The sequence below is a fragment of the Sparus aurata genome, chromosome 2, assembly GCF_900880675.1.
Source record: "Sparus aurata chromosome 2, fSpaAur1.1, whole genome shotgun sequence".
In the NCBI taxonomy this organism is placed as follows: Eukaryota; Metazoa; Chordata; class Actinopteri; order Spariformes; family Sparidae; genus Sparus; species Sparus aurata.
Window position 1 is genome coordinate 3447158 of NC_044188.1, and position 13581 is coordinate 3460738.

Here is a 13581-nt window from a genome sequence, read left to right on the forward strand (position 1 = left end):
CATTATAGGAATTCGTTTTCTTTGTATATATTTACATTTATCAATTATCTATATGTGGAGAAGAGAGAAGAAAGATTCCCACTGGTGTTTAACTGTGAGATCTAAATATAATCAATCATTGTGTGTGTAAAGTGTGTGTGGATTATATCGTATCTTATATCAGCTCTGTGTTTTAATTTGCTGCTTCCTGTCTGCAGGTCCTCCATGTTTTATAACTTTGTAAAGGCCATGTTGGTGAGGAACCCAAAGAAGAGACCCAGCGCCTCCAAGATGCTCTCGGTCAGAACTGCTCACAAACTTTTACTGAGTCTAAAATGCGTAATGATGATAAATGTATTAGAGCTTTGTTTCTCTTTCTGTTGCCCCCAAGTGGCCAGAAAATCAGTTATTGCAGGATTAAAACAACATTCAGTCTTCTTGTATTGGGAAACCTCAGACTGACTGTCACCACGTCTCGTCTGGTTTCTCTCTTTATTTTGGACCGGACTAATCTGTACTGATTGTCTCTCTCTCTTTCTTTCATTCCTTTGCTTCCTGTGTCTCCTCTCTTCCTCTGTGCAGCACATGTTTTTGACCCAGCAGTGCCTGAACCAGGAGCTGACCCTGGACCTGCTGGAAAAGTTTAGAAACCCTGAGAAACTGAAGAGCTGCCTGATGACGGAGGACGAAGAGATGGAGGTCGGTCACGATTCAGCCGTGTGGCGTCAAACTTTGCATGTTGTCTTAATTCACCTTCGTCTTCGTCTTCGTCTTCGTCCCGGGATCGCAGACTCTGAATGAATCCTGTTGTCTTTGATGATTCAAAGGTGGCGCTGCCGGGATCTTTGAAGAGGATCCAGTCTGTCAACAAACACAACCGGGCGGAGAGGACGAGCTCTGACATAAGCTGTAAGAAAACAAACGCTCCCTCACTTGAACTGACTTATTTTTTTATGCAAGATGCCGAGTTTCCTGCTCGACTTCTACAAGTCAACAGTTCAGTGTTTCCTGACAGCAAAAATGAGGAAATCTGCTGGAGATAATGTGATAATGTAAATCTGTTTACAGCCGCACAATCTTGCTGATACGTAAAGTGTTTAAACGCCTTTACAGAGAGAGTGTCGTGATCTGTCGCGTGTTGCTTGTCAGTTCCTCCCTCGGTGTTGTTTTCCCTCCTTCCAGTGTTTTTCCATCCCTTTCCCTCACCTGTCCTTTAATCCAGCCTCACTCCACCTGCACCGCATCCCCTCATTAGTGTGTGTTGTCGGTTTGTTCCTTGTACTCCTGTCTGGTTTTCGTTCCTGTGTGTTCATTGATTTGTACTTTGCACTTTCTTTTAAGCTCTTTTGTTGCTACTTTGTCTCTATGACTCAGTTTCGTTTTACCTGGATTCTTGTTTTTTCCGTGTCTGTCAACTTTTCTCCCCCCGTCCTGCTTCCTGTGTGTTGTCTTTCATTCGTGTCCTCACCTTGTTTGCCAAACCGTAACACAGACAGATATTTCTTTTCACCTGAGCTCTCTCAACTTAATGAATCATTTTCTTGGCCATTACTTTTGTTCCCGGCGCTTCATCTTCATCTGAGCTGTCAGTATAATTGAAGATGTTTTAATATCGCAGCGATCGCATCGTTTCACTCATCCTGATGTCTTGGCACATTGGTTTCACCCCTCGCTGCTGCTCTGTGTTTATTGGATGATAATCACACCGGTGAAATAATAGACGTGTATTCTGCCAAGTGAAAATGACTCAGAGGTTTAATGTGAAAAGTGTCGCTGTGTTAAATGTTTTTCTGCTTGTGTTTGCTCAGTGGAACAGATCTACACTCGGAGGCCCGTCAACACAGACTCGCCCAACACAACGGTAAGCTGAGGACGCATTTAATGTGACGACAGCACAAACACACACACTGATCGATGCCACGGGGTGTGTGTTGTGTTGTAGTATTTGTGGTGTATCGGAGTACGTAGAGGGCGCAGCTGGTGGAGCGTGCAGCCTCTCTCTCTCTCTGTCAGCGCCGCAAAGTCAATGTTGTTTTTATTCTCACATCACAATCAGAGAAAAGTCAACAGAACTGATTGTGTGACGTCCTGTAACAGTCAATAAGAGCGAGAGCGAGAGGTGAACTCTGTGTTCAGGACGTCTCTGTCGTCTCTCCAGCATCAATCTGAGCACACAGCTTATAATTATCACGCAAAAACAGTAATTTAACACAACAAATAGAGCGCTGGTGGTAATATGTGGCTGTCGGGTCGTCTGTTTTACAGATATTAGTTTAAAGATATCGACTGTTTCTCTGTTTTTTTAAACAAATATTGCCATTGTTTTACAGTTGAGGCCGTCTCCGGGGTCGACCGGCAGCAGCAAGAGTCCAGTGAGGTAACCGGGTCATTTAGAACCATCACAGACGTGGAGACACATTAAATATCCTGATGAAGTTTCTAACCTCTCTTTTCTCTTTTCTCTCCAGCAGGGACACAGACTCAGACGATGACTATGACGATGTGGACATGTAAGAAAACCTCACACAGTACATATAAATACAGCATATTAATGATTAAATCCAGCCTACGACTAATATGTAATGTTCAGAGTAAGTTCAGAGGATCGGAGTGTTTTGTCATTTCCATGTTTGCACTGACTCTTTCTCTCTGCCGTCGGTCCACCTCAGCCCTACGATGCAGTCCACAAGGTGAGCCGAGTGTCCGCAAAACTCACATCTGCATTAATGTGTATTTGTCATCATTGAACACACACCAGACTGAAGCAACACTCTCTCTGCCAACAGTCTCATCCTGCCAGATGATGAAACTCCACCTCCACTTCCTCCGAAGGTGATTATTAACAGGACAAGAGACGATTACTAAACTCTATACACGACACATAGTTTGATACGTGTGCTTTTTACAGTGACAGTGTATTTTTTTACAATATCCAACACAGTGGCGTGCACAGACTTTTTGAAGGGCAGGAGCGAAAACAAGGGCACTTTAGTGCACGTTTTGGCTTCCAAGAAGGCACTTTAGCGAGCATTTTTGCCACCCAAGAGGGCCGTTTATCATGTTTTAACCAGCCAAGGTGGCAGTTTAGTGTGTTTTGCCAACCAAGATGGCACTTTAGCGCGCGTTTTGGCTCCCAAGAGGGCACTTTAGTGTACATTTTGGATCCCAGGAGGCCACTTAAGCACGCGTTTTGGCTCCCAGGAGGGCACTTTAGTATGCGTTTTGGATCCCAGGAGGACACTTTAGTATGCGTTTTGGCTCCCAGGAGAGCACTTTAGTATGCGTTTTGGCTCCCAGGAGGGCACTTTAGTATGCGTTTTGGCTCCCAGGAGAGCACTTTAGTATGCGTTTTGGCTCCCAGGAGAGCACTTTAGCACGCGTTTTGGCTCCCAAGAGGGCACTTTAGCATGCGTTTTGGCTCCCAAGAGGGCACTTTAGCATGCGTTTTGGACCCCAGGAGGGCACTTTAGTATGCGTTTTGGCTCCCAGGAGGGCACTTTAGCGTACATTTTGGATCCCAGGAGGGAACTTTAGTATGCGTTTTGGCTCCTAAGAGGGCACTTTAGCGCGTGTTTTTCAACAATTGGGCCACGAGCGGGGGAAATTGCCCCCCTGCCCTTGTGCACACCACTGATCCAACACCCAATTTGAATTGCTTTGTATTATTTATTCGTTAGCATGTCTATAAAATGTCCGAATTTGGTGAAATATGTCGATGGCGTCCTTGAATGTCTCGTTTTGTCCACAACACAAAGATATTCAGTTTAGAAGAAGAATTTGGACTTTTCTGATTAGTCGCTTGCAGCTTTGGTTAGCAGCTGTATTGATTATTATAATTAGTAGTTTATCATGTTAACTTAGTGTTTTCCTGAAGCATTTTCACATTTAAAAGGAAACTTGTGTGTAACTGATTAACAAACGTCTCTACAGCTGCAGTGACGGTCACAGATTCAGTTCCTATCTCAGCTAATGAGCCCTGAATCCCGTCAGACTTTCTCTCGGTCTGACATTTTAAAGTGTTTGACATGAGAGCATCACCGTGTCTTTATGTTTTCTGTGTGTGCAGCCCAAAGCGCGGACCAGCTCGGAGGAAAGCATGGCCGGGGAGGACGACCGGGCGAGGAAACCCTACCAAACCACTCTGTACGCCCCCTCGCCTCTCATCAGGACCTCCAGCGGGACGCACGTCAGACCGACGCCACGACCGCGAACATCACGACACTCAGGTGAGACGTTCAGGGTCACAGCACGACATCACAGCTAAAGGAACATGTTAGCTACAAACATGAGTATGTTTTTGCTTTTATAGGATAATATAAATGCAAATAATCCTCATCTTCAATCCATAAACAGGAAACACTTCAGGTGTTAGTTTGTTTTTCATCCTCAGTCATCACACTCACCCAAAAAAAGACGAATAATCAGTCCATGGATTTGTTTTTTAGCATCAATAACAAGAAAACACATGCCTTTTTATATGAATATCATGCAAATGATACCACACCATTTCTTATTTGGTGTTCTGATGTGTTTTGTGAACCAGATCCTGCGTCGTTACCTGTCCAGTTCAATGAGAACCCGGCAGACCTGCTTCCTCCTGAGCTCCCCCCCTAAAGGCATACGCAGACGACAACCCGCCGTAAAGGTACGGAAGACGAGAAATTTCTAGTGAAGCAAAAGGAGTCGCTCGTCTTTCCATTTCCTCTTCGACTATCCACATCCTCCCCTCGTCACAGTGATCATGAGGTTCTCTGTTTTGTTCTCAGGACCCTGCAGACTGTGCGAGCCCCGTCATGAAGAAACCTCCTGTGAGTTTCTGATTCTTCCAACAAAACTTGTCCTGCCTTCATGTCAACTCTCCCGCTGAGTGTCTGAGTCGTTGTGTTGTGTGTTTGATGCTTCATGTGTGTGCAGAGTTTAATTCGGCAGGATCTGTATTCACCATAATATCCAGAGTTTAAAATAATGAGGCTGGATGTGATTCTGAGATCGGCATCAAAGATTCACGGAGCCCCAGCAGACAGAACGGTTGTGTAACTCAAACTTTTTAAATATTAACAGCGAAATGTTTCTTTTTATGAAACTTTTTCATGATGTTTATTTTGAAGAGATGCTTTCATACTTATTTTTTTTAAACCATATTGATGAATAATGTATAAGATGAGGAACAGAAGAAGTTCAGACACGTGTGCCTGTAAAAACATTCACAAGGTCTAATATTTATGTATTGTTAACACACAGATGATCAATACACACAAATTGTTATATTTAAATATATTTCCTATAGATGTAGATCTAATATATTGACATCCCAGGTGTTCTGTCATCATTTATACCGATTAAACATTGTTTTTACTTTGTAATTCCACATTTATGAAGCGTTGACACAAGCTTATGTTTGAAAATATTAATTAATGTTGTTGCAATGTAAAAGATACATATCAGTATATATTAGCAGTGTGTTTTAAGAAATGTACATTCATTATATTTTGCAAGATATTCTTGAAAACATTTTCCACATATTTGCACCCTTCTGCACATTTATGTTTAACCACCATTTCTAACCACGTATTTTTCAGGCTATCAAAGTTAGACGAAGACATATAAACATGTCGCTTCTATATAAAGAACTAATAACACATAATTCAAAGATCAGATGTTTAAATGTCGACCCTGTGGTTTTATGATAACCACAGTTTCGTTGTGTTGTTTCGTTGACCTTTACCGCTGAAGCTGTAGGAGTGCTGCATGTGTTTATTTGTAGATTAAGCAGATAAAAGCTATGAGATCTCACGCAGAGGTTTTTATATAAACTACTTCTGTCTCTCCAGGTCTACTTTAAAAAGATCTTCCATGGCTGTCCTCTTAAAGTGAACTCCGCCACATCCTGGGAAAACTCAGCGACCAAAGGTTGTGTCACTGAGTAAAGCTCACATTAAATCAATCTTATCAAACTGGTGTTTCATCCGTCTGACCAGCTCGTGTTTCCTCTCTCTCTCTCCTCAGACCAGCATCTGATCCTGGCAGCTGAGGAGGGAATCTACACCCTGAACCTGAACGGCTCCGAGGCCACGATGGAGCTGGTACGACCTCTGATTAATACAGAGCTGCTTTAGTGTTTTGTGAACAGCAGAGAATCCCAGAGCAGAATATTAAAGATATTTCAGAGGCTCGTTATTGGATGTGAGGCTTTTCCAAGCAGCCTCAAAGAGCTCTGTTGCTACAGAAAGCTTGAAAAGTAGAAGAAGAGCTTTTGAAAGAGACGCTGGAGAAGTAAACAAGCAGTTAATAAATGGATTTCTTCTCCTTCTCTTTCAGTTGTATCCGGGGAAGTGTACCTGGGTCTACACCATTAATAACGTCCTCATGTCTGTATCAGGTAAATTAAAAGAAGATGCTCATTTAGCTGAGTGGCTAAAGTGGCGTTGAGGAGATGCAAACAAAGTAGCGGACGGGTTTTTAAGAACATTCTTTGATGTGAGAGTTTGTCCGTCTGCGTCTCTTCACCCTGTGATGGCTGCAGGATGAAGCAGCTGAAAAAAAAATGTAACTTTTCTAATCTGATTCTGTTCGCAGGTAAATCGTCGCAGCTTCACTCCCATTCGCTGAAGGAGTTGTACGAACAGGCTCGGAAGGACCAGAGGATGGTTGCCTTGCCGACTCACAGGCTGTTACCACGGTAACACCGGACTCTTTTCTCTCTCTTTCTCTCTCTCTCGTTTGGTTTTATAATTTCGTCTCAGAACGCCACATGTGCTCGTGCCAATTAAAAAACTTTCTTATTCATTTCTGTCTTCAGGAAATGTGCAGTGACGTGTAAAATACCTGATACCAAAGGCTGCAAGACCTGCTCAGTTGGTGAGACAAGAAAGCAATCAATAAATAATGTTTAAGTATTTATTATACATATAGTTGTGTTGTGTGTATTGTGCATTCATTCCCGACACTGCAGCAGTGTGTGTGAGCTGTCTCTGCTTCGTGTTTGAAACCAAGTCAAATGCATGCTCGATTTAGGATTTTTTAAAAAACACTGTGAAGACTAAAACAGGCAGATTTCAGATTTGTCAGTGCTGACTGAACTGAATCTGCTATCAGCAGGTAACGCACATCGAGGCTGTGTGTTCCTGTGCTGCGGTCTGGAGGCCAGCGTCGTGCTGCTGCAGTGGTACGAGCCCATGCACAAGTTCATGCTCATCAAGGTGAGAGTGTGTGAAGCCTTTAAAAATGTTCTGTACACGACTGATTCAGTTCTCAGACGGGGGGGGCAAAGGTGGAGCAGCTTATTCAGGTGAATCAGTGACATCTGTGAACCTTTAGTAAGGAAATGTGGAGTATTTATTAATATCGTCAGGAGATCAAACCGGTCCAACAGTTCCTTCAAGTTCTGACACTTTAAATCAAATCCTGCTTCAAATTTCCTACAAATAAAAGTCCATTTCCGTGCATTTTAAAATCCGAATCTCAGACTTTCTCTCTTCTAACCAGGTCCTACGATTGATCCGTCATTACAGCTGCAGATTGTGTGGACAGACAATTAATTAAAATGTGTACAGCACCTTGAATTACCTGTTGAATGTAACCTAGCATCATGTTGCTGCAGTAAAGCTTCCTCAACACAGTTTTTTCCGAACTGAAAATCTAAAATCAAAGTTCAAAATGATAGATAACAGTCGTAACTCTGAACCATACTGTGATAAAGAAAAAAAAATACTAAACAGGATATTAATTAAGGATGCTACAGCGATGTGTTCGGGTTAAGATGATGTATAGAAGCTTATCTCTGTAACTTTGTCTGTCTTCTGTTTTTCACCCCTTTTATTGGACTGTTAACACGGACAGCAGCTAATAAAAAGACTCCTGGCGGGAAAATGAAGCATTTTATTGCCTCTATTAAATTTACGAGTTAGCTTTGAACCATAAAGTCTTTATGGTTTTGAAAATAGACTCGTTGGTGGCCTCAGTTAAACACCACGCTGTGGCTGAAGGGTTGCAGGTTTAAGTGTCCTTGAATGAAACACTTAACCTGTGTGAGATGAAAAGCCCACAGTTCCAGCTCCAAAAACACTTAAAATGAGATTACACTCCCGACTGACACCGTCTCGCTCTCTCGCCTGCAGCATTTTGACTTCCCCCTGCCCAACCCTGTGCGGGTGTTTGAGATGGTGGTGGTGCCGCAGCAGGAGTACCCGCTGGTGTGCATCGGCGTGTCTCGGGGGACGAGCCCAAACCTGCCGGTCGCTGTAGAATACATCAACCTGAACTCCAACACGTCCTGGTTCACCAACTCTGGTCTGGGTAGGTTCATACTGCATCATAATGACCATTATAAAGGGTTATTGTTTTAGTTGTTGTTCATGATGTTGTTGTTGTCGTGTCTGTGTGTGTGCTCTTACAGAGAAACCTTGCCCGGATGTGGTTCAAGTCAACCAGCTGGACAGTAGCTCGCTGCTCGTCCTCATAGAAAGTAAGTAACCGAGTGTCACGTGTTGGGTTGCAGTGAATCGTGGGATTATTTTATTTATTTTCAACTTTGCAAGACACTGATACGACACTGAAGATGGGAATTACCAACGTCACAAAAAGTTTTTGGTGTTTAGATGTGATCTTACTTTTCTAGGCTTTTTTGTTTCCATCTGGTTCCAACGTGTAGTACAACAACCAAGAAATGTTCCTATAAAGGTGAAAGATTTCGATATCCTCACACCAGTGGTGTGCACAGACTTTTTGAAGGGCAGGGGCAAAAAGAAGGGCACTTCAGCACTCGTTTTGGCTCCCAAGAGGGCACTTTAGCGCATGTTTGGGCTCCCAAGAGGGCACTTTAGCAAGTGTTTTGGCTCCCAAGAGGGCACTTTAGCACTCATTTTGGCTCCCAAGAGGGCACTTTAGCGAGTGTTTTGGCTACCAAGAGGGCACTTTAGCAAGTGTTTTGGCTACCAAGAGGGCAGTTTATCATGTTTTAACCAGCCAAGAGGGCAGTTTAGTGTGTTTTGCCAACCAAGAGGGCACTTTAGCACGCTTTTTTGGCTCCCAAGAGGGCACTTTAGCGCACGTTTTGGCTCCCAGGAGGGCACTTTAGAGCGTTTTTCAACAATTGGGCCACGAGGGGGGGTGCGCATCACTGCCTCACACTGAGTCTCTCTCCTCCACAGAGTCGGTTCATATAGTCGGTCTGGACGGGGAGCTGAAGAGCAAGTGGCCACATGACAACACCTTCTCTCATGATGTTGAGTCTATAGGTGAGAACATCCGCTGACAGGTGAAGGTAGATTTTCCAGATGATTACAGCTCAGCACTGACTCTCTCTCTCTGTCTGTCCAGTGTATTTTGAGGACACGCTGTTGGCCGTTTGGCGTCATGGCTGGCAGAGAAGAAGACAAGACTTCAATGAGGTGCTGGAGGAACTCACAGACCACAGGAAGATCTACAGACTGGTGCAGTCAGACAGGTACGACAGGTGTTCGCTCGCTGCTGTAGTGTCTTCTGCAGGCGCCGCTGTGTTCTTCATGAGCTTGACATCCTCCTCTTCTCGCTGCAGGATGGTTGTTTTGGAGACGCGTCAGACCGAGGACCAGTCGGGGATGTCCAACCTCTACGTCCTGGAAATTGCTGAGAACTACGTCATGCTACCCTGACTCCCCTTGTCTGCTGGCACAAGGCATCATGGGAAGAACCTCCATGATTATTAACTTTGACTGGCATGGAAGTGTCACTGCCACAGTATTTCATTTTCTGATGGGAGGAGAGGAGATGTGTGTGTCTCCTTGTGTTAAAGCGTTTGTTCCTCAGTCTCTGGGAAAGCCTGCTCTTATTTATGTTAATCTCGACTTGGTTTGTGAGATCCAGAACAATCTCCAGAATCCAGGCAGCTGAGAAAACCCTCAGTGGATGGTGAAGGAAGGTCCTCCTCTGACACTAAAGGGGAGTATTTCTTCTTCTTCCACATTATTGTCGATCACAGACGCAGCCGCCTGCAGTGACCGAAATATATGACGATGCCACAAACAAGCATGAAGGACCAGAGCCGAGCAGCACTGCTGCCGCTCAGTGTGTGTCATGTTACCTGAGTTGTTTAATGTCAGTGTTGGATATAAAATACACACTTTTTTACTGCCGTTACACTGTAATAAAGTTAATTACCACAAGATGAGGTTAACTGTAATGACTGAGAGATCACCGGATAAATTGTGTTGCCGTTAATAAAATGTGAAAGTTCATTAAAGGAAAAGTTTTCATCCCAAGAATGAAATCATCTACTGACCCTCGAGTTTCGTAGTCAACAAAACATTTTTGGAGCTTCACAGTAAAGCAGCGTTACAGCAGCTGAAGAAGCTGAGACTTATCTTTAATACATTAAAAAAACACACATAAAGATAAACATTAAAGCTGCAAGCAGTGATGAACGGGCCCTCGCAGTCCACAGGCGTCAGGGCATGCTACTGTTGCAGCTTGTTCATGCAACGACTTCTGTTGAGGAAGTTCTTTCTTGATAGTTCGGTGGCCCGCTGGTATTCAATTATATACGCTGAAGTCAGAAGAAGTCCCTGCAATCTACATAAAGAACAAATAATGAGAGGACTACACTGTGTGACCCTATAGACTGTTGAACAGAGGTTTGTATCCATTAGCAATGAAGCACTGCCCTCTGGTCGAGAAAGCCTGTCCATTGAAAAGAGAAGACAGTCAAGCTGTTCTTTCGTCATTTAGCCATAAAAGCGCCACCTATTGGGCTATCGCAATTCTTTGGATAACATTTTGTCAGGAGGGTCCAGAAATGCTACACGCAAAGTTTGGTGCGAATTGGTCAAATCGCCTAGGAGGAGTTCGAAAAAGTAGGTTTTTTCATTTTCTGTGATTTTGCGAATGAAAATTTACCGTGAAAGTGGGCGTGGCCTACACTACACAATCCAGCTTAATTCAGGGAACCTGTAGATGTAAGGTTTAAAAATGTGCGACATGGGGCACAGTTCAGCTCAGTTGTTAGAGCAGGCTTCACACGTACAGAGGTTTCATCCTCGCTGCAGCGGACCTGGGTTTGACTCCCGGCCTGGGAACCATTTGCTGCGTGTCACTCCCCCTCTCTCTCACCCCGTTTCCTGTCTCCTTCTTCAGCTGCACTATCAATAAAGCCATAAAGGCCAAAAAAATACTTGTGCGACATGTTATGATGGAGTTATTTGGCAAAAACGGTTCTGTGTTGGTAATAGCGCCACCTGCTGGTCATTTTGGTGTGTGAGTTACAGTTGCCAGTTGCTTCTGGCCTTTTGGTATCCAGGACATAGTTGAGCTAAATAAAAAATAAAATGTTTTTTTTACATGTATTATGCCATTCATAACAAACGTTATATTTAGACCAAGAATTTCATGGGAGGCTGGGTTTCAAGGTGAGACGCAGAAACCTCTCTTTAAAATGTAATATAACTACCTTTTGATTTTAAGACGTACTACATACCAGCTGCTGTTGGGAGGGATGTGGTTGTAGTGTCCATGATGCTCGGCATAGTCCTACTTTATCACATCTTGTGATGTTTTCACAATGTGGTCCAAATGACTCACAGTCTATCAAGGAGAAATTAAGTTAGCTACAAAAAAAAGTCAAATTTCATGTTGATTTGAAAACCAGCTACATTTGTCTGTGTTACTGTGAAGCCCTTGTTGATGCAGAGGGGCTCCAACTGATGAGGGCTGATGCTGTACAGATTTTTCAGGTGTTTGGAGGCCGTTAGCTTGGAAAAATGATAATAATAAAGGTAAGGTCAGGTAAGGTAAGGTAACTTTATTTGTACCCGAGGGTAGATTTGGTTGCAGTTAAAAAGAATTGGCTGCTTACACACACACAGACAGCATTTACAACATCAACAGAGACAGTGACATAATAGTAAAACAGTGCTCCGGACATGGAAACATGGATAAAATGTATACACAAAGGTATTAATATCAGAAGACAAAAGATAAAAACAGAATAAAAGCCATCACGGCAGATACAAAAAACTAAATCGGAATAAATAGATAAATAAATAGATTAAGAAGGCTGTACAGTCCATAGGTTAATGTGTGTCCTGATTACTATTTAATGTTTTGACTGCTGAGGGAACAAAACTGCCTCTGTATCTATTGTTTTACAGACAGGCATTTTGTACCTTCGGCCTGATGGGAGAGGCTGAAATTCACCATATAGTGGGTGGGATCTATCCTCTAAGACAGACCCAGCTAGTCTCTGTAGCTGCCTAGTATATAAGGATTCTGGGTTCAGCTGTGGCTCTCCAATCAGCCGACTAGCCCATCTCACAATTTGGTTCTGGGAATTCTTATTTTTTTGGGGATAGGTTGCTGAACCAGGACACCATGCTAAAGGATATAACAGATTCAATGAAGCAGTGGTAGAACATGGTTAGCATTTTTCTGTCAATGTGAAAAGAGGACATTGACAGTAAAATGCTAACTTATACGCCGTGTCGTCTACCACTGCTTCACTGAATATATATATATATATAGATAGATAGATAGATAGATAGATAGATAGATAGATAGATATTGACTAGACTTCATATTTACCAAATACTGCTTGTCCAACTTCATTTAGGCTTATATTTAGTGGGGCAAAGGGGGGAGTGGAACAGCTTACAACAAGTTGTGCAGCGTTCCACTGTATCCCTTCCATCTGCCTGAATAATTGCGTGATGCATCTACATATCACAGAAAAACTGATGTTAAGCTCATAGTACATACATTTCATTTTAAACAACATTAACATTATCTTATGCAGCCTTTACACGCTGGGTGAAAACTTTGAACCTGACATACAGTGAGTGCTGAAGGTGAGATAAATGTCAGGCTGTTAAGGTGCTATCACTGATCCACCGAGTTGACTTCCTGTTATTGTTATCTTGTTATTATGCCACTTGTAATATCATCCGTCATTGTTATTACCTTCTTCTGACGAGTGTCCAGTGAGAGCCTTCCTTAGAAGGCTACGTTTAAGTCACTTGAAGCATCTATATTGACACAAATAAAAGACTGGAAAGCTCCTCGTGTCCGATCAAAAAGAAAGTTATGGTGTCCAAGGCAAAAACTACTAACCCCGAGGGGCTAGATTTTTTATATTGGGGTCGTTTGACCGGTTTATTTGGATTTATTAGTCAATGATGGCGGGAATTGCGGACTCATCGCCAGCTGAAGTGAGCCTTAGTCCAAACCAAGCTGTTTCTAGCCGGATTCGAACCACAAACCTCGGCAGGTCGAGAGTAATGCGCAAGCGCACTGAGGATAGATGCATATGCAATTGTAGTTTCCATTGAGCCATTGTAACTAATTGAGACAAGACGTCGTGGATATGGCTTTTATAGGCTATGTTACGCAGGTGGGAAGTAACGAAGTAAAAACTGTCAGTACGAAGTCTTGTGAATACAACTCCAATTTCTACGACTGTGAACACGAAATGAAGTTTGTGAGGAGAAAAGGGTTGAAATTACATCACGTAGGTCCCAGGCAGGTGACAGGCACCACTCTGGTTACTTCTTATACGCCGTGTCGTCATCCGCGGAGGTTGAAAAAGTAACGAGCGTCTTTTGACAGTGTAAGGAACAGAAAGTACAAAACTGTGGT

At 43.2% G+C, this 13581-nt stretch overlaps 1 protein-coding gene across 1 annotated transcript in view; it reads left to right on the top strand.

The window, feature by feature from the left end:
• Positions 1-10193, top strand: part of LOC115576080 (mitogen-activated protein kinase kinase kinase kinase 5) — a 28874-nt gene extending 18681 nt beyond the window's left edge. Inside the window, 23 exon segments of the mRNA XM_075488166.1 lie at positions 198-279; positions 562-678; positions 807-888; positions 1788-1840; positions 2310-2356; positions 2448-2489; positions 2649-2669; positions 2766-2811; positions 4046-4205; positions 4523-4584; positions 4586-4624; positions 4746-4787; positions 5811-5889; positions 5986-6062; positions 6298-6358; positions 6556-6658; positions 6779-6837; positions 7075-7178; positions 8097-8274; positions 8375-8443; positions 9129-9215; positions 9298-9424; positions 9515-10193. Coding sequence (XP_075344281.1) covers positions 198-279; positions 562-678; positions 807-888; positions 1788-1840; positions 2310-2356; positions 2448-2489; positions 2649-2669; positions 2766-2811; positions 4046-4205; positions 4523-4584; positions 4586-4624; positions 4746-4787; positions 5811-5889; positions 5986-6062; positions 6298-6358; positions 6556-6658; positions 6779-6837; positions 7075-7178; positions 8097-8274; positions 8375-8443; positions 9129-9215; positions 9298-9424; positions 9515-9611 — 1834 coding nt within the window. The 3' untranslated portion in view covers positions 9612-10193.
• The last annotated feature ends 3388 nt before the right edge of the window (positions 10194-13581 follow it).